The 24,290-nt window shown below is 46.8% G+C and overlaps 2 protein-coding genes across 6 annotated transcripts in view; both read right to left on the bottom strand.

The window, feature by feature from the left end:
• The window catches only part of INPP5K (inositol polyphosphate-5-phosphatase K), a 17,656-nt gene extending 11,320 nt beyond the window's left edge, over positions 1–6,336 (bottom strand). For 2 of the 5 annotated variants that reach the window (XM_014464726.2, XM_014464728.2), the window contains exons 1-3: positions 6,075–6,336; positions 4,027–4,134; positions 3,587–3,695 (exon numbers count right to left, since the gene is read on the bottom strand). In XM_014464726.2, the coding sequence (XP_014320212.1) occupies positions 3,587–3,695; positions 4,027–4,134; positions 6,075–6,127 (270 nt within the window). In that variant the 5' untranslated portion in view covers positions 6,128–6,336. The remainder of the gene's footprint in view (positions 1–3,586; positions 3,696–4,026; positions 4,135–6,074) is intronic. The other 3 variants (XM_023762785.1, XM_006099187.3, XM_014464727.2) reach the window with 3 other exon arrangements.
• A 1,073-nt stretch (positions 6,337–7,409) lies between these two features.
• PITPNA (phosphatidylinositol transfer protein alpha) overlaps positions 7,410–24,290 on the bottom strand; it is a gene marked incomplete at its 5' end in the record, with an annotated part of 38,425 nt that continues 21,544 nt past the window's right edge. Inside the window, 3 exons of the mRNA XM_014464686.2 lie at positions 7,410–9,958; positions 11,453–11,521; positions 23,994–24,116. Of these exons, the coding sequence (XP_014320172.2) occupies positions 11,477–11,521; positions 23,994–24,116 (168 nt within the window). The remainder of the gene's footprint in view (positions 9,959–11,452; positions 11,522–23,993; positions 24,117–24,290) is intronic.

Raw genomic sequence — 24,290 nt, 5'->3', positions numbered from 1 at the left:
TATTAGGTTCGACTCCGCTCAAAGGTCAATACCTTGAGGGGGGGCACACCCCCCCAGTGGGAGGTGTGCAGGAGGAGCTGATCGATGTTTCTCTCTCATCGATGTTTCTAACTCTCTATCCCTCTCCCTTCCTCTCTGTAAAAAAATCAATAAAAATATATTAAAAAAAAAAAAGTAAATACAGCCCAAGCCGGTTTGGCTCAGTGGATAGAGCGTCAGCCTGCAGACTGAAGGGTCTCAGGTTCGAATCCGGTCAGGGGCACATGCTCGGGTTGTGGGCTCGAGCCCCAGTAGTGGATGTGCAAGAGACAACCGATCAATGATTGATTCTCTCTCATCATTGATGTTTCAATCTCTCTCTCCCTCTCCCTTCCTCTCTGAAATCAATTTTTTAAAAAAAGTAAATACAGGGAAGGAACATGAGAGAGCCTTCCAGGGTGCTGGAAATGTTGTAACATGGATGTATATACAGATAAAAATCCATGAAACCGTATAGTTACTTTCTGCATACGTTATAGCTCAGTGAAAAAAATTAACACAGATGGCGGGCAGTTGGATGTTCACAAAAGCAACGTCGAGGGGATGACAGTGAGTACAAAAGACGCGTTCGCAGGTTGGGAAGAAGAGCTACTGACGCTTCCTATCCAACTCTATAAGGGTCCACTGTCCGTTTTTCAGATGAATGACCCAGGCTCAAGGAGACTGTAACCAGCAGGACCGCCTGGATAACAACATCAAAGAACCAGGACTGCGAAAACGCTTGCTGCCTGTGGCAAGAGGTGGGCTGGGCATGAGAATGGGCCCTAGCTAGTGACCCGCTATCTCAGTTTCAGGCTGTCTACATCCACCACTCAAGTAGCTGTTTCCGGAGCCTGAGGTGCAGAGGCCAAGGAGGAAATCCCCGGGTGGGGAGTGTGTACTGGGGCCTTCCAGGAATTATGAAACCTGATCCCGCAGGCCAGGAGCTCTGGCACAGTGGAGGAGTCAAAGCAGGGGGAACCCCAAACCCCGGACAGAGTGAAGGAGGCGTGAGAACCTAGGGTTGAGCCCTGATTGCTACAACTGTGACCACAGCTCTTCCCTCCATCCCCAGTCTTGGTTTCTACTCTTCACATGCACATACGGTAATGAAAGTAGGGGAAGGGCTGCTAGACTATGAGGGACTGACTCCCAAGGGAACAAATAAAGATTCAGGGAGAGTTTCAAGTTTAATCCTCACTCAGAGCTGACTTGGGCACCAGTCCACTTTGTGAAGGAGCAGGGAAGTGGAGGGGTGGGGGCGGGGTGGGGCAGGAAAGCCTCAGACGGGGCGAAAGGGTGGGGCTGTGAGGAAAGGCAGATTTGCAGGGGAAGTTCCAATTGGAGGAAATGAAGTGGGCAGGGCTAAGGAAGGGCCTAGAAAGGAGGTGACTGCGAGTCCTGCAGCCAGCAAAGGGGGCAGCCCCAGGCTTCTCAACCTACTCCTGTCCAAGGAACAGGCTGCAAGCGGGGCTCACCCTCTCACCTCAATTCTTGGCTGGGGGTAGGAGGGTCCTCTGCTTTGGGTGCCAGGCCCCCAGGCCGGCCTCCCAACCTTGGGAGGTGGCAGGGGTGGGATGGGTTGTATCCCTGCCACAAGCTGAGCTAATTTCCTTGGCTCAATTCCATTCTACCAATCCCTTGCCAGTTAGCTGAGGTGCAGGAGGCCTCGTCTTGGGAAGAAAGTGGGTGGTGAGAGAAGTGGTTCTGCCCTCTGAGAGGCTCTAGCTCCATGTCTGCAGGAAGTGGCCTGAGTTTAACCTGGAGGGAGCCAAAGGCTGGGGGCTGGTGTTTTCTAGCCTCAGTCGCAGGACCAAATCATGAAGTATTTCCTCCTTGGGCTCTGCCCTCCTTGGGAGGAGTCACAGCTCTTGCTTCAGCACCCTTAAGCAAATGAGGGAAACAGAATTAATTCTAAAGAAATCCAGTCACCCAGCGAAGGGGATAGGGCAATCCTGGTATTTTCATGAAGCACTGCATTAGGGGCTTTGAATGGGAGTGTGTTTCATCCCTCAGCGATGCAAGGCAGAAAGGTGATGATCAGCAATCTAGAGCCTTCGTGTGGATTCTCCTATGGTCTAAGATTCCTCAAAAAGATAATGGCCCGCCATGACCAGTTTGGCTCAGTGGATAGAGCGTCAGCCTGCGGACTCAAGGGTCCCAGGTTCGATTCCAGTCAAGGGCATGTACCTTGGATGCGGGCACATCACCAGTAGGGGGTGTGCAGGAGGCAGCTGATCGATGTTTCTCTCTCATCGATGTTTCTAACTTTCTATCCCTCTCCCTTCCTCTCTGTAAAAAATCAATAAAATATATTTAAAAAAAGGTACTGGCCCTTCAGACTGGCAACCCTTTTCCTTCACACCTATCTCCCCTTTCCTAACCTCTGGGCTCCTGAGAATTTGAGGTGCATGACCACTATAATCGGAGGATACTCTATACCAACAGTTTAGCCATAGACAGGACACCTGTCAGCCTGGAGCCCAACCAGTATAGCAATACAGTAGTTAAGAATATGGGTTATGCCCTGGCCGGGTGGCTCAGCAGATCATAGTGTTGTCGATTGCAGGTTCAATTCCTGGCCAGGGCACATACCTAGGTTTTGGGTTTGATTCCCAGCTGGGGTGCGTATGGGAGGCAACTGCTTGATGTTTCTCTCTCACATCTATGTTTTTCTCTCTCACGCTTCCTCTAAAAAAAAAAAAAAAAAACCACCAAAAAATTGATAATTAAAACACACACACACACAAAACCCCATATCATTGGGTGAGGATTAAAAAAAAAAAAAAAGAGCCCTAGCTGGTTTTTCTCAGTGGTTAGAATGTCGGTTTTCGGACTGAAGGGTCTCAGGTTCGATTCTGGTCAAGAGCATGTACCTCGGTTGCAGGCTCGATCCCCGGCCCTGGTTCAGGGCATGTGCGGAAGGCAACCAAACGATGTATCTCACGTTGATGTTCCTCTCTCCCCCTCCCTTCCATTCTCTCTAAAAAATCAATGGGAAAAAAATATCCTTAGGTGAAGATTAACAATAACAACAAAAGAATCCCTTCCTCTCTGAAATAAAAATATATTTAAAAAACCAACAACCCTGGATTCAAACTCCAGAGAGCCTATATGACTTCTGAATCTTGATGTAATCTGTAAAATACCTGTATTTCAAGAGTTAAAATTTAAAAATAATGTAATAAAGAGCTTATTTATAATGTCTATCATCAAGTAAGAATCTGATAGATGGTAGCAGTTGTTATTATACTCAGAGATTGCAAGCTAGCCGTCTGAGGAGAGACTGGCTAGGGATGGGGCGGTCACCGAGGTGTTCATACGCCCCACTGCACCTCCCCAAGGAATCCTCCCAACTGAAAAACATCAAGGTATAAACTAACCCCTGGGGTCCCAGCTCAGCACCAGCTCCTACAGGCAGGAGCCCCCGGGAACTGGGTGTAACTGAGGCTGAGGCCTTTACATAAATGGGAAACAACATGAAAGCCTGAGTGGGAGATAAAAGGACTGGGGGTTAGTGACAAGAGGTAAGACACATTTCCCAAGTGCCCATGAACTTGAAAATTACCTTGACGAAGCTGAGAGGGGAAAGCACATCCATGAAGAAACTGCTCCATGGGTCTTCAAAGGCAGTGTCAGAAAGGAGGCTCAAGATCCCACGGCTCATTTCCTGCAAACTGCCCACCCCAGGTCAGAGGCTCTCCCCCTGGCCTGGAGGGTCCTGCCTCTACCACAGACAATTAATGCTGCCCTCAGTGGACTTTCAAGCGTTGGGTTCTCAAGACTGCGCTCTCTCCCTCCCCTGGCTCTTGACTGCCAACCCCTTGCCATTGCTGACCCAGGACAAGAGACTCTGACTGGCCTTGATGCAGGCTGAAAGCTCCTAACCTTCAGACGCCAGGGAGAGGGAGGACAGATTACAGCAGGTCCCCAGGGAGACAACGGGACTGGCCAGGCTTACCTGACCTCAGATAGAGGGACAGGTGAAGGGGCCCTGCAGACACCTACCCAATGACATACATGTCCAGATTCGGGTCCTGCTTGTCCAGCTGAAGGAGATGATCAAGGTCTAGAGGGGGTGCGGCAGAGGCCACATTCCACGTCACGACATGTATGCTGTGGGAGGGATGAAAGGTGACGTCACGGACGAAGGAGGACAGCACACGTCCAGGTCACAGAAGGGCGTGTAGGCCTGCTCATGGACGCACCACAGCCCACTACAATCATGATGAGAAACATGACTTTCTGCATCTGGTGGTGGGGATCGAGGCGCTGAACTACAAGCCCTCCATCTGCACTGTTGTTCCCTGAAGCAGGAAATTCCCACCCTGGATGGGCTCCTCCATGCAGGCCCACAGCTGCCCACATCTGGCAGCACTGGTGCCGCTGACACTAGGAGAGCTGAAGGGGTAGACAGTCGGGAATTTATTAATTTCACCAGCTATTCACTCTGCAGCAATCATTTATGGCTCGGTCAGCAACCTTCCACTCCCCAGTCTTTAATCCAGTTCCTAAGACCACCAGAAAGATTCTGAAGGTTCAGCTTTCACCTTATGAGAGACCTCAGCACAAGAAAAGGAGACTTAAAAAACAACAGAGATAACACCAGGTTCCTTTCCTCACTCCTTCCTGTGGTTGTGATCCCTGGAGCAAAACTACTTCTGCCAGCATTTAAGAAAGCCTAAGGAGCCCTAGCTTGTTTGGCTCAGTGGACAGAGTGTCGGCCTGCGGACTGAAGGGTACCCGGTTCGATTCCAGTCAAGGGCACATATCGGGTTTTGGGGCTCGATCCCCAGTGGGGGACATGCAGGAGGCAGCCAATCAATGATTCTCTCTCATCATTGATGTTTCTATCTCTCGTTCCCTCTCCTTTCCTCTCTGAAATCAATTTAAAAAAAACAAAAGCCTAAGGAGAAGATTCGAAATAACAGCTTTCTCAGCATCTCAAACGTCTATCGTCTTTTGGGGAAAGTAATCAGTTGGATAATATTTTCCATCTCAGCTTCGTATGAGCCTAGGCCCTAGGGGAACAACAGAACAGCAGGTCTCAGGGGAAGGAGAGACTTGAAGGTATCAACGGAATAGTTACAGCAGCACTCCGAGGAAGCCCCAGAGAGCTGCGTCCAGAGCGGGCAGTGGCTACAGACCCTGTGGAGAGCAAGGACAGCCACAAGCCTCAGGGGAGTCCTAGGGAGTCCTGAAGAGGACCTGCAGCAGCTGATCTAGAATGCGAGAGGGTTACAAAAGGGTAGGATTCCCAGAACGTCTCTCCTCCTTGTTCTGAGAGGTTCATGTTGTAAAAAGCACAACTTGAAGAAATTCTTGGCCGGCGGAAACAACTTCCTGCCCCTTCCCTTGAACACCAACAAAACAACACAAAAAACCTCTTCCCAGGCACTAGACTAGTGACTAGTGTGCTTCGTTCGTTCGTTTGCGATCTATCACCCCCTGCTGTCCAACGGAGGATTCAGACAGGCAGCCCTTTTATTCCAAGGCTCCTTGTTTTCCCAGGGACCTGCTCTAAGCGAATGGGGAGCAAAGTCGGGATTTCTTGCCCAAATTCTCAAGTCGACGATTAGCAGCAAATCCTCGCATCGTGATCTGCACTAAGTAAGTTGGCGATTAGCGTTGTTCCTCGTTCAAGAGCAAGCATGGGACCAGGCTACAGGATCTTAACTGCACGCATTTGTTTTCGGGTTTTAGGAGGTCACCACGGGATCAGGCTGCCCCATGATGTACGTGCCGATTAAAAGTAAGAACAGTTTCTACCCTAGAGCTGAGGAGAGTGCCTTGTTATGTCTCTAACTTCCAACAGCCCACCCTGCCTTCTCCAGGAGCCAACTGGGCAAATAGCTCGGCGGCTTGCGTTTGGAAGGGGCGTGGGGCTCGGACTTAACATAGCCCGCTGGACACTGGGATAGTTTGGGAGCAACTCCGAGTTAGAAGCAGCCCTGTAGGCCCGGCCCGTCTCTCCCAGAATGGTTCTGCCCCAGATCCGCAGCCCCAATTGGGTCGGAAGCAGTCAGTGATCCAGCTCGGAGCAGGGCCTTCCTCACCTGAGCTTCCTGTCTCTCGGTTCGGCTGGCTTCAATGGGTTCACAGTCTCCATCGTCCCCCCGCGGAGACCCGGCCGGCTCGCCCCAGCGGGTCCTGGGCCGATCAGCGCTCCTTGGGCCGCAGGTCCGGGCCGGCGCGGGCTCGCCGGATTGTTTTCTTCCGGATTCGGGACCTCCGCCTCGGCTCCCGTAAGGGGCGGGGCTTGAGCGCTCGGACTCTGGGTGGTGCGGCCGGAGAAGAGGCGGCGCTCCCCACTGGCGCGCAAAGGTGAAAGGCTGAGAGGACGGGAGCTTAGGGACCCGGGACGCGAGGGGCGTGTCCTCGTGTCGTCAGAACCCGACGTCACACTGCCCGCCCGGCGTGCGGGGCGTGGCTGCCCGGGCGTCACCGCCGCCGCCACTTCCCCCAGGATCCCACAACTCCCAGAGTGCCCCGCGCGAGGCCGGCCGGAAAGGGGGGGCCCGTCTTCCGGCGGAGCCGTCGCCACCCGCCTGGGCGTCTCGGGCCCCAGCCGGTTTCACTAGCACCGAGTCTGAGGTCGGTGGCTTCCGCGCTGCCCCGCCCCGCGCCCCACTTTCCGACGCCCAGAGGCCCGAAGCCGCTGCTCTCGGCTGTTCTGCCGGTAACCCAGCCCCCCCCGCCCCCAGGTGATCTTTCTCGGTGGTCTTTGGGCTCCTCCCTTCTTAGTTCTTCTCCACGCCGTTTAAATTGTTCGTTTTTCGCGCTTCAGACCCATAGATTACCTATTACACACTGGGCATGGGGGTTCTTGGACTCAGAAAAGTCGCCATCAACGAAGGAAACACAAGTCACTGCCTCTATTTTACGACCAAACAAGAAATTATGATTTACTTTGTTAAAGATTAACTGATTTCTTTAAAGTCACTGGTTATTTTTGGGGGGTGGCGGGGGGTGGGGAGGGCAGTGCATGGGATTCCTTTGAGGATCTGATGAGAGCCGTGACTTCAGCGAGAAAAATTCAGTTTTACAAACAAGCCTCATGAGGGTCACGGACTCGGAAGCAAAGTTAAGAATTATTTTAAATATACGTTTTGTTTGGTAGGATGGGAAGAAGAGGGAGATGTGAAGAGGGGATATAAAAGCAAAAATAACTGCCGGTAGGAAATGGCCAAATGACTCCGATATGTGATGTTTGCGTAAGTAAAATAACAAGGGGGTGGTTTAATTTACTGAAGTACACCTGCAAAAATTTTCAGAGATACCTTGTACCTTTCCTAACCCTTCCCTGGCAAAATGGGTGACATCAGCAAGAGTTTGAAGATATGTAAGCTGTAAACGGACATAAGGACATCACCAATAAGTTCGACTCCGTGAAGCTCTGTCTAGGATTTTATTAGACTGCTTTCCCCCCAATATACCTGTATTGGAAGATTGAGACAAAAAGGCACAAACTCACATTAAATAAAGTAATCTAATCAAGTCTACAAAGTGTATTTTGTAAAAGAAGTAGCACTAGAAACCAACCAAAATAAGTCAGGGAGTCCCAGTAGGGACTGTAAGAGAACTTGGGAAGATCCACGCCTGCCCACAATACTGACCTGTCCCTGACCTCTCTCTCTGAGAAGGGCAGAGCCCAGCGCCCCTCCCACAGAGGCACTGCTGCTTCCAGCCGGGGCTGTGACCCTGGAAACGAAAGGAAGCAGCTGATCTGAAGGGGCGGGGCACATCCTCAGGCACTACCCTGGAGCTGAGTCTTCATAAGCCCCTCTGAGGACTAGCCACTTTGGGGGGATGTGAAGAGGGAAGGGGATACTTAGAAGACTATGCTGTTGCCCAGCAGCAACACTATCTGTGGGGATGGAAGAGACCGGAGAAATCCCTCCTTATGCTTATATGGGCTGCAGCCCCAGACCTAAGCGACTCCAGGAAATTCTAGCTCAGCTCATGTGGATGCTTTCATACTGGGCAACAGGTGAAGGTGGGAGGAGCCAGAGAAAAGGCAGATAAAGAGTGAGTCCCCACCAGAGCTGGAGTGATATGTGTGAATCTCAGAGAAGAGCTGAAGGAAGAAGACTAACATCTGACCCTCAAACCACCTAAACAACTGCTTAGAATATTACCAGTTGTTTCTCCCAGGATAACCCACATCTGGACTTCACTTAATTGATGAAGAAGGGGGAATGTTAAGCACAAATACAATTATAGCTAATGCAGTGCTTGTAGGAGAACATTCACATTTTTCTCCAACAGGAACGCCTCTTCAATTTTTCCAGTCAAAATAAATGCTACTAGCAATTGGGATGTTAATAACCAACTGAACTGCACACCAAATCCCTTACTACTATAGACCCCACAAGGTGAGGACACTAAAAGGAAGGTGTAACAGGCCTCGATGAAGGTCAGAGCTAACCATTCTGAGGAGTCTGAGTCTGTCCACCTTTGCCCCAGGAGGGCCACAGGGAAGCATCCTTCAGGATGTCACTGGTGCAGTCCTGTGAGAGACTCCCTTATTGCACTTAGAAATAAGGCAAAACAAATGAACAAAAATTTGAGGATAAATTTTCCCATCCCACTTCTCTCCCAACAGAGATTTGGTTTCTCTCATTAGCAGCTGTGCCCAGGCTAGCATGGGCTTGGATCACTATACACTTGGCCAACATTACTTCACAGGGTTTGGGAAGTGTTAGGTGACACCACAGCTATCTCAGATTCTCCCATGGGGAAGGCATACCCAGGTTCTGCCAAGTTGTAGGAAAGTCTGAAGCGCTCAGTGGCTTTTGTTCCCCTGGAACCTGGACACCCTCACTGGCCTACTTTGGTAGAGTTCTGTACTGTGGTTACTACTTGCTTTTGATTGTCCAGGACAGAACTCAACTTGGGGGCAGGATGAACTGAGTTCTTGATTCCCAAATCCTTTCCAGCAACTGGAGACAAGAGGGAACATGTTCGGCTGGGAAGAAGCTATTTGCATGCTCATTTTGTGCAGCATGAAAAGATCAGGACTCTTGTGTCCTGACCAGCCTCAAAGACAGAGGACAAGAATCTAAGAAAGCACAGAAAAAAGAGGATTATTGCTGAGTGACAGCACCAGCCCAAATGGGAAGAGGAGCATGGACATACAGAGCTCCTCGGGGGGCAGACTAGTATATATAGGGCAGGCTCGATTCTAAGGGTCACACTGGACAGGCCCCTCCAGGTGGAGAGCTGGCCCTGGCATATCTGCAGAGACAAAGACAGAGTGGGCAACAGGCGGGCTGAGAACCCATAGGTATTTCTAAGACTAGTGACTAGAGGTGCAGTGCCTGGGGCAGGGGTTATTTGTATTTGTTAAATTTTCAAAGCAGAGGCTGGCTGGGCCTTGGGTATTTCTTTGGTGCTTAGAGCACTCTAACAATGGGTTACTGGGAGCAGAGGTCAGAGTTATGAAGCTACATTGCTGTTCTGTGGAACTAGGGGGAAAACTATTTCTGACTTATCCCCAGGTGAGCACTCAAAATTGCAAAGATCTGTTCAGGAAGCAAAATACCTCAGTTTATCCCAAGGCTGAAAACAAACAAACTTAAATCGATTAAATCACCACATCACAAAAGGCAGCTATTTTGAAAGACTAACAATGTCACTTGAAAATAAAGGGGGGGGGGGGCACACAGAAATGGGTTGAGAACACAATGGCTGGAGAGGGAGGAGCTGTAAATACAGCAACCTCCACGCCACATATCTCAGAGGAGCAGGCTCCTGCACACGGGCTTCATAATACCAGAGGGTCTATTTGTTCACAATATTCAAGGGCATCTAGAATTAGCTATAGTAAGGGATCGAAAGTTGCCTGAAGAATGGGCACAGAAAGGCTGCGTCCGAAGATGGCCTGTCACTCGGGAGGGTGGAGCTGCTGGGCCTTCCTGTTGACCACTGTCTTGCAAAACTAGAAGAGAAATACAATTATTAAGGAAGCAACAAAGGAAAACAAACACTGTAAATCATTGATTGGGGAATTTCAAAAGGAAGAAGGTTGCCAGTTGGTGTGGTGGGGGCTAGAGGGAGAGACAGAAGTAAGGTTCAAGCAGTGACTGAGAAGCTGACACTGTAACCATCCACTTAATCCTACTCTGATCTCCCAGTTCTCATGCTGACACATGTGTCAGGGAGAGAGGTTTGCATCACTACCGGCTTCCCTCCCACCCCAGGCTTCCTAGTGCTAGGGGACAGCCAGTTTTTATTTGATAAAATGATCTCTCAGAGACTGATGGAGAACAAGGCCAGGTTTTGTATGTGTGTGTGTGTGGTATTCTTTTTAAAATATATTTTTATTGATTTCAGAGAGGAAGGGAGAGGGAGAGACAGAAACATCAATAATAAGAGAGAATCATTGATCAGCTGCCTCCTCTCCACACCCCCTACTGGGAAGTGAGCCCGAAACCCAGGCATGTGCCCTTGACTGGAATCGAACCCGGGACCCTCCAGTCCATAGGCCGATGCTCTATCCACTGAGCAAAACCAGCCAGGGCTGTGTGGTATTTTTATATATATATTGTTTTCAGAGAGGAAGGGAGAGGGAGAGATAGATAGAAACATCAATGCTGAGAGAAAAATCATTGATTGGCTGCCTCCTATACGACCCCTACTGGGGATGGAGCCCGAAACCTGGGCATGTGCCCTGACCAAGAATCAAACTGTGATCTCTCCTGGTTCAGTCAGTACTCAACTACAAGGTCAGGTTTTTCATTCCATGACCAAACCCACTCTGAGCTGCTAGAAAAGCAGGTCTGGGTATGTGTAGGGCACTGGGAGCAATTAGAAGGAAGGGAATTAGGGGAGAGTAACAATATGAAACAAGGGACATCCATTCTGGTCCTACAGCGTGGGCAGAAATACTCTCCACGCTTTTGAAAGATGCTACCTCTGATGAGGACAGCTACTTAGTATGGGATCAGGGGGTATAAGGAAGGGAATAAAGCACCAGACACAACAATGAACACCAACAGACTTTCGGGGTGGGGTGGGCAGGGGATGCTAACAGTTGGGAGCTAGGAACTGCTCTGGCACTGGGTGAGGGTGGGGGGTAAAGAGAGTGCCCTAGAATGCTAGCTTCAACTTGAAATGGCTCCAGTTAGGAGAGGAAGAGTAATTAGTTGCAGAGAAGCTTCAATTCTGCACCCACCGCCCCCATCCCATCCTGTCTCACTACCCTGTCTGTCTCTTTCTGGATAGTTCTTTGTCCCTGAAATGTACCAACAATCATAATTTATTTCAGTGGAAGTCCAAAAGCATGACAAGCCTGTGACAGTCATCATGATTCCTAGAGAGTAGGATGAAGAATGAAGTTGGTTTTCGGACTCCATAGTGAGCTGCTGAGGCCTTGAGGACCCAAACTGATTTTAGCACCTATGACATACACAGCGAGAAACTGGGTACATACAGTGCAGAAGGGAGTGGAGTGGCTTTAGTCATCTGCTGTCATTCCTTTCACTGGGTCCTTTTGTCTCATCTGAAACAGAAAAAGCAACAAAAATTGAAGCCTCTTGCTGCTGATGGAACTCCACCACAGATACATCCTGCCAATAGATAGAGTCAATCAGAAGAATAGAGTTCTGCATACATAGAGCCAAAGCTAATGCATGTTATCTATTATTTCTTTGTTCCAAATGCTGTTCTGTAGCATTTGTACATACACAAGCTCTGGAGAATCTGGACTTTTAAGCTACAGTCCTCCTCAGAGTTACGTTTTATTCACTAAAACTTTAATACCGCCACATATTGCAGGGATTCTACCTCAGTAGCGGTAGTTCTCCACTGGGAAACATCCTCAAAATATATTTCCTGCCACATTTCAAACCCATGTTTTGTGTTCACACACACCCCCACACCCCCGTATGTCCATGTGGAACATGGGCATGGTAAAAAAAAATTCTCCTGGTCCTCCCCAATGTAGGTAAGAGTTTCCTCAAACATGACAAAAACTAGAGGCCCGATGCACGAAATTCATGCAAGGGGCTCAGCCCTCGCAGCCGCGGCTTCGTCTGGAAGGTTGTTCAGCTGTCCGGTCTAATTAGCATATTATGCTTTTATTATTATAGATAATTGCCTGGGTTACTTGTAGATTCTTGGGTCCTAGACCTGATAAATCAGAACCTAAAGGAGATGGACCATAAGTGAGTCATAAAATCAATCAATCTGACAAGCCTCACTTCTCATAGCCCACAGCAAAGATCCTCTGCTCTGAACAGGAAAGTCTATTTTCAGACACACCTTTGAGTAGGCTCTTAGCTATACCTAGAAAGCCTGTTTTCTGTAGATTTTGCTCAAAACTCACTTTCCTGAATAATATCTTTAAATTATTATTGTTCCTGTAACTTTAGTTGTCCAAATTAACAACTGTTACTATATTACTTCCTAAGGGTTCAATGAATTCAAGAGTTTCCAACATGACAGATCTGTGAAGGATAAGGGCACTGTCATATTTTTAAAAAGACAAAAACTTACCCCCTGTGGGATAGGTAGGAATTGGGGGTATTTTGTATGAACATAATATGTACGGTAGATATAGAAATAAATATAAATGTAAAAGTTCCCTAGCTCTGTCCTATGAGAAGGCCTGGGAGCACCAACACCCCAATAGTAATGAGCACACCTAGCAGCCACACACCTCCCTCCACTAAAAGGAACCAGGGTTTCTTGGAGATATGGCTGATTCTAGGGTTGAGTCATGGAAAGAACAAGACCAGCCTGGGACACCCTGTTGTGCTTCAGGTGAACAAAGGTAAGTAACCTCACCAGTAACTAGACAGAAGAATAGAATACAATGAAAAACACCGAATCTTTGACATTCTGGCCTAAAAGACATAAACTGGGTCTAATCATGCAGAATCACTGGACAAAGCCAAATTGAGAGACATTCACAAAATGACTAGCCTATAACCCTAAAAAATGTTAAGGTCATAGATGCCCAGGAAAAATAGGAATATCACTAGGTTGAAAGAGACTAGAAGGCTGCAGTGTGTTCCTGGGTTGTATCCTTTGCTTTAAAGCAGGGGTGGCCCTTTTTCTGCCAAGGGCCATTTGGATATTTATAACATCATTCGCAGGCCATACAAAATTATCAACTTAAAAATTAGCCTGGCCTGGACGCTGTGGCTCAGTGGTTGAGCATGAACCAAGAGGTCACCGGTTTGATTCCCAGTCAGGGCACATGCCCAGGTTGCGGGCTCAATCCTCAGTGGGGTGCATGCAGGAGGCAGCCAATTGATGTTTCTCTTAGCAATGTTTCTATTTCTCCAGCCTTCTCCCTTCCTCTCTCTCTAAAATAAAATCAATAAAAACATTATTAAAAAATGAGCCTGGTGAAACATCTAACTCATCCTTAATACCTTGGCAGGGCCAGACCACATGATTTCACGGGCCTAATATGGCCAGATATTCCCCACCCCTGCTTTAAAGGAATGGAGTCTCTGGATAAAGGAGTATTATATTCTTGCCATTTTCTAGAAGTCTGAAATTATTTAAAAAATTTTAAAAAGACAAAAATATGGCCTGGCCAGCATGTTCAATGGTTAACTGTTGACCTATGAACCAGGAGGTCACGGTTTGATTCTGGTGAGGGCACATGCCTGGGTTGTGAGCTCAATCCCCAGTGTGGGGCGTGCAGGAGGCAGCCGATCAATGATACCCTCTTTTTTTATATACATATTTTATTGATTTTTTACAGAGAGGAAGGGAGAGGGATATAGAGTTAGAAACATCGATGAGAGAGAAGCATCGATCAGCTGCCTCCTGCACACCCCCTACTGGGGATGTGCCCGCAACCAAGGTACATGCCCTTGACCGGAATCGAACCCGGGACCCTTGAGTCCGCAGGCTGATGCTCTATCCACTGAGCCAAACCAGTCAGGGCCAATGATACCCTCTTTTCATTGCTGTTTCTATCTTTCCTTCTCCCTTCCTCTCTAAAATCAATAATAAAAAAACAAACACATGCTTATTAAATGTCAGCTCATTAAAGATCACATACATTTTCAATAATTAGACAAGTAATTTAATATCATGGGAGCAAAGTTCCTTGGGCCTCACCTAGATCCCTGTATACCCTGAGAGTTCAATGCTAATGCAGACCCAGGTCCTGTTTTCCTACTGCTTGAAATAAGATGCAACTTCCCATCAGGGAACCTGATAGTTTCCCCTACTCTCAGAGACAAGGTGCCCCACCAGGGTGCCACTGAAATAAAAATGCATTATTTTATGCTTACTAGAGGCCCGGTGCATGACATTCGTGCACTGGGGCGGGGGGGGGGGAGGGGGGAGAGAGTGGGGTGGGTAGGGCGGGGTGGTGTCCCTCAGCCCGGTCTGAGCCCTCTTGCAGTCCGGGGCTCTTGCAGTCCAGGACCCCTCGCACCTTACCACCCGCCTGCAGCGGAGGTGGGAGAGGCTCTGCCACTGCCACTGCGCTTGCCAGCTGTGAGCCCAGCTTCTGGCTGAGCGGTGCTCCACCTGTGGGAGCGCACTGACCACCAGGGGGCAGCTCCTGCATTGAGCATCTGCCCCCTGGTGGTCAGTGCATCGTCATAGTGACCAGTCATAATGGTCACTTAGGCTTTTATATATATAGATGCCTTAAGAATGCTTATTTCGTGACATGAGAGATTTTATCTGAAGTTTGTAGTATTCCTTAGATCAAGCCACTGTACTACACACACACACACACACACACACACATTTGAGAAACATGAAAATAGAAACTTCTACTTGGGTTCACCCCCCCCCCCCCACAGTGGTTTCCTCTAGGAATGAGGCCAGGGGTTGGAGGAAAGGGACTTTAATTTATCTATTTTATTTACTTATATGCACTTGTATTTTTAAATATTTTCTAGATCTTTTGAAAATTGCTTTTAACATTATGAAACACTCCTTTGACCTAAAAAATAGTAAAAGTTTTGTGATGTTGCACTATAGTTTTGCAAGATACTGTCATTGGAAGAAACAGAATTCTCTTATTTCTTATAATTGGCATGTGAATATTACACTTATCTCAAAACAAAAAGTTGTTAAAAAACAAAGCTAGTTTAAAAAACATACACACACATCAGTTTAAGACCCTGAAAAGTAACCATGAGCCAATTAGCATTCCCTACGGAACACAGATATGAGGCACATGTGGAATTGTTTTAGAATCTATTTAGAAAGCCTCTCTATAAATAGGTTCAGCCCTTTGGGAAAGCAAGTTGGCAATAAATAGCAAGAGTCTTATAATTCCATTTGTAGGAATTTATTCTGAGGAAATAATCCTAATTACCAAAAAACAAAACGAAACAAAACAAAACAAAAAACTGCACAAAAATGTTCACCATAGCATTATTTACAACAGTGAGAACCTGTAAACAACACGAAGGAAAATTCAAATAGGGTAAATGACAGAGAACAGAGTAACATGTACGTTGCAGTCAGAAAGATGCATGTAAGGAAGTTTTTTAGTGGGAAAATGCTTCATTATAATGTTCGGAAAAAAGGTAAGATAACCACCTGGCACATGTAATACAATCATAACTAAATAAGTGTGTAGAAATCCCTGGGCTGGCAGCTTGGTTGGCACGTCATCCTGATACACCAAGGTTGTGAGCTCGATCCCTGGTCAGGGCACATACAAGAATCAACCAATGTATGCACAAATAAGTGGAACAACAAAATTGAACTCTCTCTCTCTCTCATAAAAATTTTTAAAGTGTGTAGAAAAACTTAGAAATGCAGGAAAATGTTTCCAGTGGTTGTCTTTAAATGCTGAGTACAGTGATTTTTTTTCTTTCTACTTTTCACAAAAATATTTAATGCCTATATATTACCTTAATATTGAAAAGTGAAACTGCATTTTAAAAGAAAATAAAGCTACTCCCATATTTCAAGATGTTGTGGAGCGTTCTGGGTGGTCTGCACTGGGGTCAATCATTGCCAGGAAGGTCAGAGGGAATTTAGGTCCCACAGAACAGCAGCATCTTCCACATGTAGGGGTCCCTCAGCCTCAAAGTCCTAGTTCTGTCTTCTACAGACACGATGGGACTCTTGGATTCTAATCTTCCATGGCCCAGCAGGTGAGCTAGGTACCAAGTGGTTTCCGTTTATCAGCCTAACCCTCAGAACTTATACAGGACGGGGCAAAAGTAGGTTTACATTTGTGAGTAGGTTGGAGTTGTGATACATGAAACATGGAGATTATCCTTGTATTACTAATTGTATTATTTGCCACACGAACAACCATAAACCAACTTTTGCCCCACCCTGTATTTACCACAATTCCAAACTGGAAACTAGGTGTAGTGTTCTGCAAGGCACTTCACTGCATAGGGACCCTTATATATTCTCTGGGTAAGCAACCCAGAGTTTAAAACTTAAAATCTAAACCTGATGGTGGCCCCTAAGTCAAAAAGCCATAGGATGAAGCAAGGGCCCTCTGCGCTAAGATTCAGGTGATGTGAAAGGGACAGGCACATTCACATGCAAGCACATGAATTGGGAGATGGACTACAGGGAGGCTCAGAGACAGCCCCCAAGGGGGACCAGAAGGACCAAGTCCAGAAGGGAAAGATTATGGAGGAATCAGAAGACTCATGGAGCTGATGGGGACTTAGAGAGGAAGGCCCACAGGGAAGGCTGGGAGAAAAATTGTGGCAGAATCTGATTTTCTTTTAGTAATTAAAAAAAATTACTTACTGATTTTAGAAAGAGAGAAAGGGACAGAGAGAGAGAAACATCGATTTGTTGTTCCACTTATTTATGCATTCATTGGTTGATTTAAAAAAATATTTTATTGATTTCAGAGAGGAAGGGAGAGGGAGAGAGAGATAGAAACATCCATGATAAGAGAGAATCATCAATCGGCTGCCTCCTGCATGCACCCTACTGGGGATCAAGACCCGAAACCCAGGCATGTGCCCTTGACTGGAATTGAACCCGGGACCCTTCAGTCCTCAGGCTGATGCTCTATCCACTGAGCCAAACCAGCTAGGGCCATTGGTTAATTCTTATATGTGCCCTGACCCAGATTAAACCCGCAACCTTGGTGTATCAAGATGATGCTCTAACCAACTGAGCTATATGGCCAGGGCCCTCTTTTTATATCCTCACCCAAGGGTATGTTTTCATTGATATTAGAGATGGAGAAAGGGAGAGGGAGAGAGAGAGAGAAACTGATGTGAGAGAGAAATATCGATCAGTTAGTTGCCTCCCATAGTGTCCTGACTGAGGATTGAACCTACAACCTGGGTACATACCCTAACCAGGAATTGAACCTGTGACCATTTGGTGCATGGGACGATGCTCTAACCAACTGAGCCACACTGGCCAGGGCCCTCAGCAGAACCTTAATCACGTGCACAGAATCTTTAGTGTTTTTCAGTAAATGTTCTAGATCAGGGGTGGGCAAACTTTTTGACTCGAGGGCCACAATGGGTTCTTAAACTGGACCGGAGGGCCGGAACAAAAGCATGGATGGAGTGTTTGTGTGAACTAATATAAATTCAAAGTAAACATCATTACATAAAAGGGTACGGTCTTTTTTTTTTTTTAGTTTTATTCATTTCAAACAGGCTGCCCACGGCTGTTCTAGATAGTCAAGTAAATAGGGAAACAAATTTTCTTAAAAACTTTAAAATGAGTTCTCCTCTTCCAGGCTCATTATCTACAGAATTAACGGCCAAAGGCCCAGGAGGCAGTTGGTTCAGTGAACTAGAGGGTATCCTTCACTTCTTTGAGTCTCAGTTTCTCTATCTATACAATAAATAGTACCTATGGCACAGGTTTTGCATAATACATGCAAAAACTCTTACTACACATGAAGCCACACAGTAAGATTCAATAAATGTCAGTTTCTAGTAATAATAGAAATGCTTTTACCACTATGTTTAGGAGATAGGGAGTTCCCCACACAAGAGGTGATCAAGCACAAACTGGTGGGAGGCTGCGGAGAGGACTTGAGCACTAGACATATAATTGACTAAATCCATGGTCGGCAAACCGCGGCTCGCGAGCCACATGCGGCTCTTTGGCCCCTTCAGTGTGGCTCTTCCACAAAATACCACGTGTGGGCGCGCACATACAGTGCGATTAAAACTTCGTGGCCCATGCGCAGAAGTCGGTATTTAGCGGAAGAGCTGGTATTTTGTGGAAGAGCCACACTGAAGGGGCCAAAGAGCCGCATGTGGCTCGCGAGCCGCGGTTTGCCAGCCGCAGTTTGCCGACCACTGGACTAAATCACCTTTAAGGTGCCTCCTCCCACTTTCATGATTATGAGTCTCTTAAGAGAGCAAGAGGAGGGGAGAGGGAGAAAAAAGGGAGAGAGAGAGGCAGAGTGTACGGAGGGAGGTAAAGAGGGAGAGAGAAAGATCACTTTCCTACAGGGACACATTTCCTGACATGTTTCTTTTTAGGGCAAAGGACTAATCTCTTGATCCCTCGTTTCTCAAATTCTTGAGCCTCATCCAAGAATGGTGGGTACGACAGAGACTAATGTTAAAGCAGTGGTGACTGTGGCATTATAGTGACCCCTCATAACTCACCAAAATATCTACCCACACTAGACTACTACGCATTGATTTAAAGAATAAGTTACAAAAATAAAGAAAAGAAAGAAAGAAGAAAGAAGAAAGAAGAAAGAAAGAAAGAAAGAAAGAAAGAAAGAAAGAAAGAAAGAGAAAAAGAATAACAGTTATAGCCCTGACTGGTGTGGGTCAGTTACTTAAGTGTAGTCCCACACTCCGTAAGGTCAACAGTTCCATTCCCGGTCAGAACATGTGCCCAGGTTGTGGGTTTGATCCCCAGTCGAGGTTTGTGTGGGAGGCAGCCGATGAATATTTCTCTCTCACATCGATGTCTCTCTCTCCCTCCCTCTCCCTCTCTCTCTTAAATCAATGAAAACATATCCTCAGGTGAGGATTAAAAAAAAATTCTAATTCCTATTGCAAACTTGCAGTGAATCATGGGAGATTGAATACATGCATTTATTGCTATTCCTCCCCCAAACCCAACGAAAACGACAGTAAAAGGATAAAGGTAGAAAGCCATGAAGACAATAAGAACAGAGGAGACAACAGCAGCTAAGAGACAGTAACAACGTTCCGGAAGATGAAAATGGATTGAATAGTGACTAATTCTCAGAGGAGCCTGAGCCGACACCTAAATGCCTGTGAGGAGGGAGCCACGGAGGAGCAGGCCAATTGTGCTGTAGGTTTTCCAAAGGCTCGGGAACTGGAAGCACCTCTGAAGGTGGGAGTGGAGGTGGAGCTGAAAACAGGTGACTCGTTTGAAAGTCCAAATAAAAAACAGTTCAGTCCTAGCTGGTGTGGCTCAGGGGATAGAGTGTGGGCCTGTGGACTGAAGGGTCCTGGGTTCAATTCTGATCAAGGGCATATGCCTGGGTTTCGGGCTCAATCCCCAGTAGGGGGCATGCAGGAGGCAGCCGATCAATTTTTCTCTCATCATTGATGTTTCTATCTTTCTCTCCCTCTCCATTCTTTCCAATCTATAATAATAAAAGCATAATATGCTAATTAGACCGGACGTCCTTCTGGACAACCTTCGGGATGAAGCCGGAGCTGCGAGGGAAGCCCGGGTCCCGGGTGCCAGAGGGAAGCCGGTGCTGGCAGCTGGGGGAAGGAAGCCCTACTCTTGCATGAATTTTGTGCATCGGGCCTCTAGTAAAAATATAAAAAAAAAGAACAACAACAACAACAAAAAGAACATTTCAGCCCTGGCATTCCCTTCCCCAGTTCTCACAGTCAAGCAACCAGCCCTCTTCCTACCACAGCAAAGTCAGCACCTGGGAATTTATACACAACAGTAGTGTCTTGGCAATTTTCCCGAATGCACCTCCCTTTACAATATATTAGATTCTCTCAATTGTATATTCTTCAGAGTACTGTTACCATAAAAGTATTGAACTACAGAGAAATTAACAGTATAGCAACTAAATAGTGATGTCTTCAATGTCTCAGACTACTGTTTTCATCAACCTGATAAAAAATGTCTGTAATACATTCGTCAGTTCTCTTTACCTGATTCAATGGAAGACAGGTATCTACAACAACCTTCTTTCTTTTTTTAAATTGATTTCAGAGAGAGAAAGGGAGAGGGAGAGAGAGGTAGAAACAATAATGATGAGAAAATGTTTAAAAAAAAAAACAATGAGAAATCACTAACTGGCTGTCTCCTGCATGCCCCCTACTGGGGATCGAGCCTGCAACCCAGGCATGTGCCCTGACTGGGAATCGAACTGTGACCTCCTGGTTCATGGATTAACGCTCAACAACTGAGCCACACTGGCTGGACAACAACTGTCGTTCTTCTTTTTTTTAAAAAATATGTTTCTTTTATTGATTTCAGAGAGAAAGGAAGAGGGAGAGAGAGATAGAAACATCACTGATGAGAGAGAATCATTGATTGGCTGCCTCCTGCACGCTCCCACTGGGGATCAAGCCTGCAACCCGGGCATGTGCCCTTGGCTGGAATTGAACCCAGGACCCTTCAGTCCACAGGTTGATGCTCTATCCACTGAGCCAAACCAGCCAGGGCAACAACTGTCATTCTTAAGCATGAGTATCTTCATGCTAAGTTAATTAGTATTTCTTAAAGCTTTATTCTTTCATAACATCTGGGCAACAAACATTTAAAGTCACAAATAATGCAGAATTAAAATCTGTTATTTGCCGAAACCGGTTTGGCTCAGTGGATAGAGCGTCGGCCTGCGGACTGAAAGGTCCCAGGTTCGATTCTGGTCAAGGGCATGTACCTGGGTTGCGGGCACATCCCCAGTAGGAGATGTGCAGGAGGCAGCTGATCGATGTTTCTCTCTCATCGATGTTTCTAACTCTCTGTCTCTCTCCCTTCCTCTCTGTAAAAAATCAATAAAATATATTTAAAAAAATAAATAAAATCTGTTATTGTGACATAATTCATTTGGTAATTAGTTGCCCAAGATGCACAGTAGAGTCACAATACTGTACAGCTTTGTTCTTAAATGTGGCCAAGGACCACCAGCCATTTGAGGAAAGTCCCTAATGCCAAACACAGAGTACAACAAGAAAAAGGAGCTATGAGGAAACAAAGACTATTCTTTGGAGCAGAGACACCTCAAAAACCAAATACAAAAACAAAAACTATAGCTTTAGAAAAGGAAGATAATGCATGTAGGAAAAAAGAAAAAGTACTTAAAAAAACCAAAACCCCAGCTGGTTTGGCTGAGTGGATAGAGCATCAGCCTGCAGACTGAAGGGTCCTGGGTTTGATTCTGGTCAAGGGCACATGCCTGGGTTGTGGGCTCAATCCCCAGTAGGGGGCGTGCAGGAGGCAGCTGATCAATGATTCTCTCTCATCATTGATGTTTCTCTCTCTCTCTCTCCCTTTCCCTTCCTCTCTGAAATCAATCTATAATAATAAAAGCGTAATATGCTAATTAGACCGGATGTCCTTCCAAACAACCTTCTGGATAACCTTCGGGATGAAGCTGGGCTGTGAGGGAAGCCTGGGTCCCGGGTGCCAGAGGGAAGCTGGTGCCAGCAGCCAGGGGAAGGAAGGTCTACACTTGCACGAATTTCGTGCATTGGGCCTCTAGAAAAATATATTTTAAAAACCCCACAAAACATAGTGCCCTGGCAGGTTTTCTTAATGATTAGTGCAATGAAGGATCACAGGTTTGATTCCCAGTCAAGCACACGTTACCTGGGTTGCAGGTTCTTGCAAGTTTGATCCCCATCCCCAGTCCGGGCACATACAGGAGGCAACCAATCAATGTCTCTCTCTCAAATTGATGTTTCTTTCACTCTCTCTAAAAATCACTGGAAAAAATATCCTTGGAGCCGTGGCTCAGCTGGTTGGAGCATTATTCCATACACCAAAAGGTGAAGGGTTTGATCCCTGGTCAGGGTTATGGGGGAGGCAGCTGATTGATATTTTGATATTTTCTCTCCACTTCTTTCTTTTCTTTCCTCCCTTCCTCCCTCCCTCCCTCCCTCCCTTCCTCTTCCTTTCTCTCTCTCAAGTCAATTAAAAAATGTTTTTAAATTATAAAAATGCCCTGGCCTGTGTAGCTCAGTTGGTTGGGTCTCATCCTATGCACTAAAAGGTTGCTGGCTCAATTCCCAGTCAGGGCACATGCCCAGGTTTTGGGCTTGGTCCCCAGTGAGGGGCATGCAAGAGGCAGTCAATCAATGATTCTCTCTCATTGTTTCTGTCTCTCTCTCCCTTTCCCCTCTCTATAAAATCAATACATATTTTTAAAAAATAAATTAAAAAAGGTACAGTTGCTAACAGGGTCAAAATATGTTACACTGTAACATGGATTTGGCTTTGCTTTCTCTTCCTCTGCAAACTATTTTTAAAATTCCAATTCCAAACAGGGTTCCTGCATTTGTAGTCACCCTGGAGGAGAGGGGTCATCTAAGCTTTTGGCACAGTTCTCCAGAGAATGAAGAAACATGCAAAGACAAGGGGTGGGAGTTAAAAAAGAACTCCCTAATGATGAAGGCTCTCAAAGTTCAGATCTGAGGGAGGCAGATCCAGTAGATCCTCTGGCAAGTTCTCCCAGGTCCAAGAATTCAAATTCTACCCACAGCAAAAGGCTGCCTGCAAGCACTTCCATGAACCTGTGTACTTTAGGTTGCCATTTGTTAGACAGTGGGTGACTGAAGCTCCAGACCAAAGCCCCGAAGGCTCTGTGATCCATTTAGTAACTTTTTCTTTTCCTTTTGTCAGGATTAGGGTGACAAAAAAACTCAGGCCTCTCATACAGTCAGAATGGCCAGAGCCCTGGATGTTAAATTCTACCACTCCTGAAGATCCTTAGCCAAAGAATCAGAAATTGTGTCCAAAATCCTACCACTTCCTGCCAAATGTAGCTGAATGAATAACCAAAACATCTGCCTTCAAGAGGAACTAACTCAGCATACCACTTAACCAGTGATCAGCCCAGGAAGTGGCATCCTGAAGTTAAGAACAACTCCCCTGGGGGCTCCAGAGGAAGGAAGGGCTCCTGCCATGCAGTATGGGGCACCACAGCACCCAGGCCTGCGTCTCACCCAAGACCCTGCTGGAGAGCCAGACAGGCCATGCAAAGCAATGTCTGCCAGACACCCAGGCTCTGTGCCAACCCACTCAAGGCAAAAAGGGAGAAATGGATGGAAGATCTTATGAAAAAGAGCTTTCTTTCTTATTTTTAGCTCCAAGCAAGGAGGGGCCCAAATAGCATTTAGAGGGAGGAGAAGAGGCAGAATGATTAAGAGCTCTGGCTCTAACGCTGACCTTATCACCAGCAGGCTGTGTGACCCTGAGCACACGTGTTGAACTCTCAGAGCCTCCAGCTTTTTATCTGAGGGTGGGGATCATAGTGTGCCTACTCATGGGTGTTGTGAGGCTCACAGGAGATGGTGTACATAAAAGCCTCAGAACAGTGCCTTACTCAGTGAGTATGTACTGTTATTTATGACGATCTCCTCAGAGTGAGCCTTGCAGGCAGCATCTCCAAACGTTAGATCTTCAGGCTCCCACGGAGCAGACTCCAGACTCAAAACCACCCAATAGAGCAATTAATTCTGTGTGTGCTGCTGTGTCCTCTGTGGGTCGTGTGTGTGGTATTCACAATCAGCCTGCCTCCTCCCAGGGTCACCTCCATCTCTGGAGCCCAGCACGATTTCCCCACCGGCTCTACAGAACCACTGCAGCAACTGTCTTACTCACTTGGCATTCAGCACGTCCTGCCATATTTGTTCTCTGGATATGCCAAGACCTCAACTAGAGTGCAAATTCAAGAGCACAGGCTGTTTTCCTGATAGTTCCCAGATTGCCTGGCATTGGGCCTTACCCACAGCAGACACTGACACGTTCCTAGAACCACAAACAGTGCCCTCAGTGAACTGTTCCAGCATGACAGTCCCCTTCACATGTTTATCTAGTCGAGAGCCCAGAGTCTCCTGTGGACATTCACTTACCTCATCCAGCTGTCTCTTCGTCTCCTCTTCCATCCTTCGAATGTCGTCCATGGTCAGGTCAACCCACTTATCGAGCCAACAGAACAGCTGCCTGTGGAAGTTTGTAAACAGACGCTTCTCTTGCTATAAAAAGGAGGAAACCCAGTTAGAACCCAAGAGGTGAAGGCCACTGTTGTAGCTCCTCTCCCCATAATCACCGAACCAATAGCCACACTTTATTTTTTAGTTTTTTTTAACCATTCTTTTTAAAAAATGTTTTTATTGATTTTTAGAGAGAGGGGAAGGGAGCAGGATGAG

The sequence above is a fragment of the Myotis lucifugus genome, unplaced genomic scaffold, assembly GCF_000147115.1.
Source record: "Myotis lucifugus unplaced genomic scaffold, Myoluc2.0 scaffold_262, whole genome shotgun sequence".
Taxonomy (NCBI): domain Eukaryota; kingdom Metazoa; phylum Chordata; class Mammalia; order Chiroptera; family Vespertilionidae; genus Myotis; species Myotis lucifugus.
Note: the sequence above shows the minus strand (reverse complement) of the source record. Positions and strands in the feature narration are given on the sequence as shown.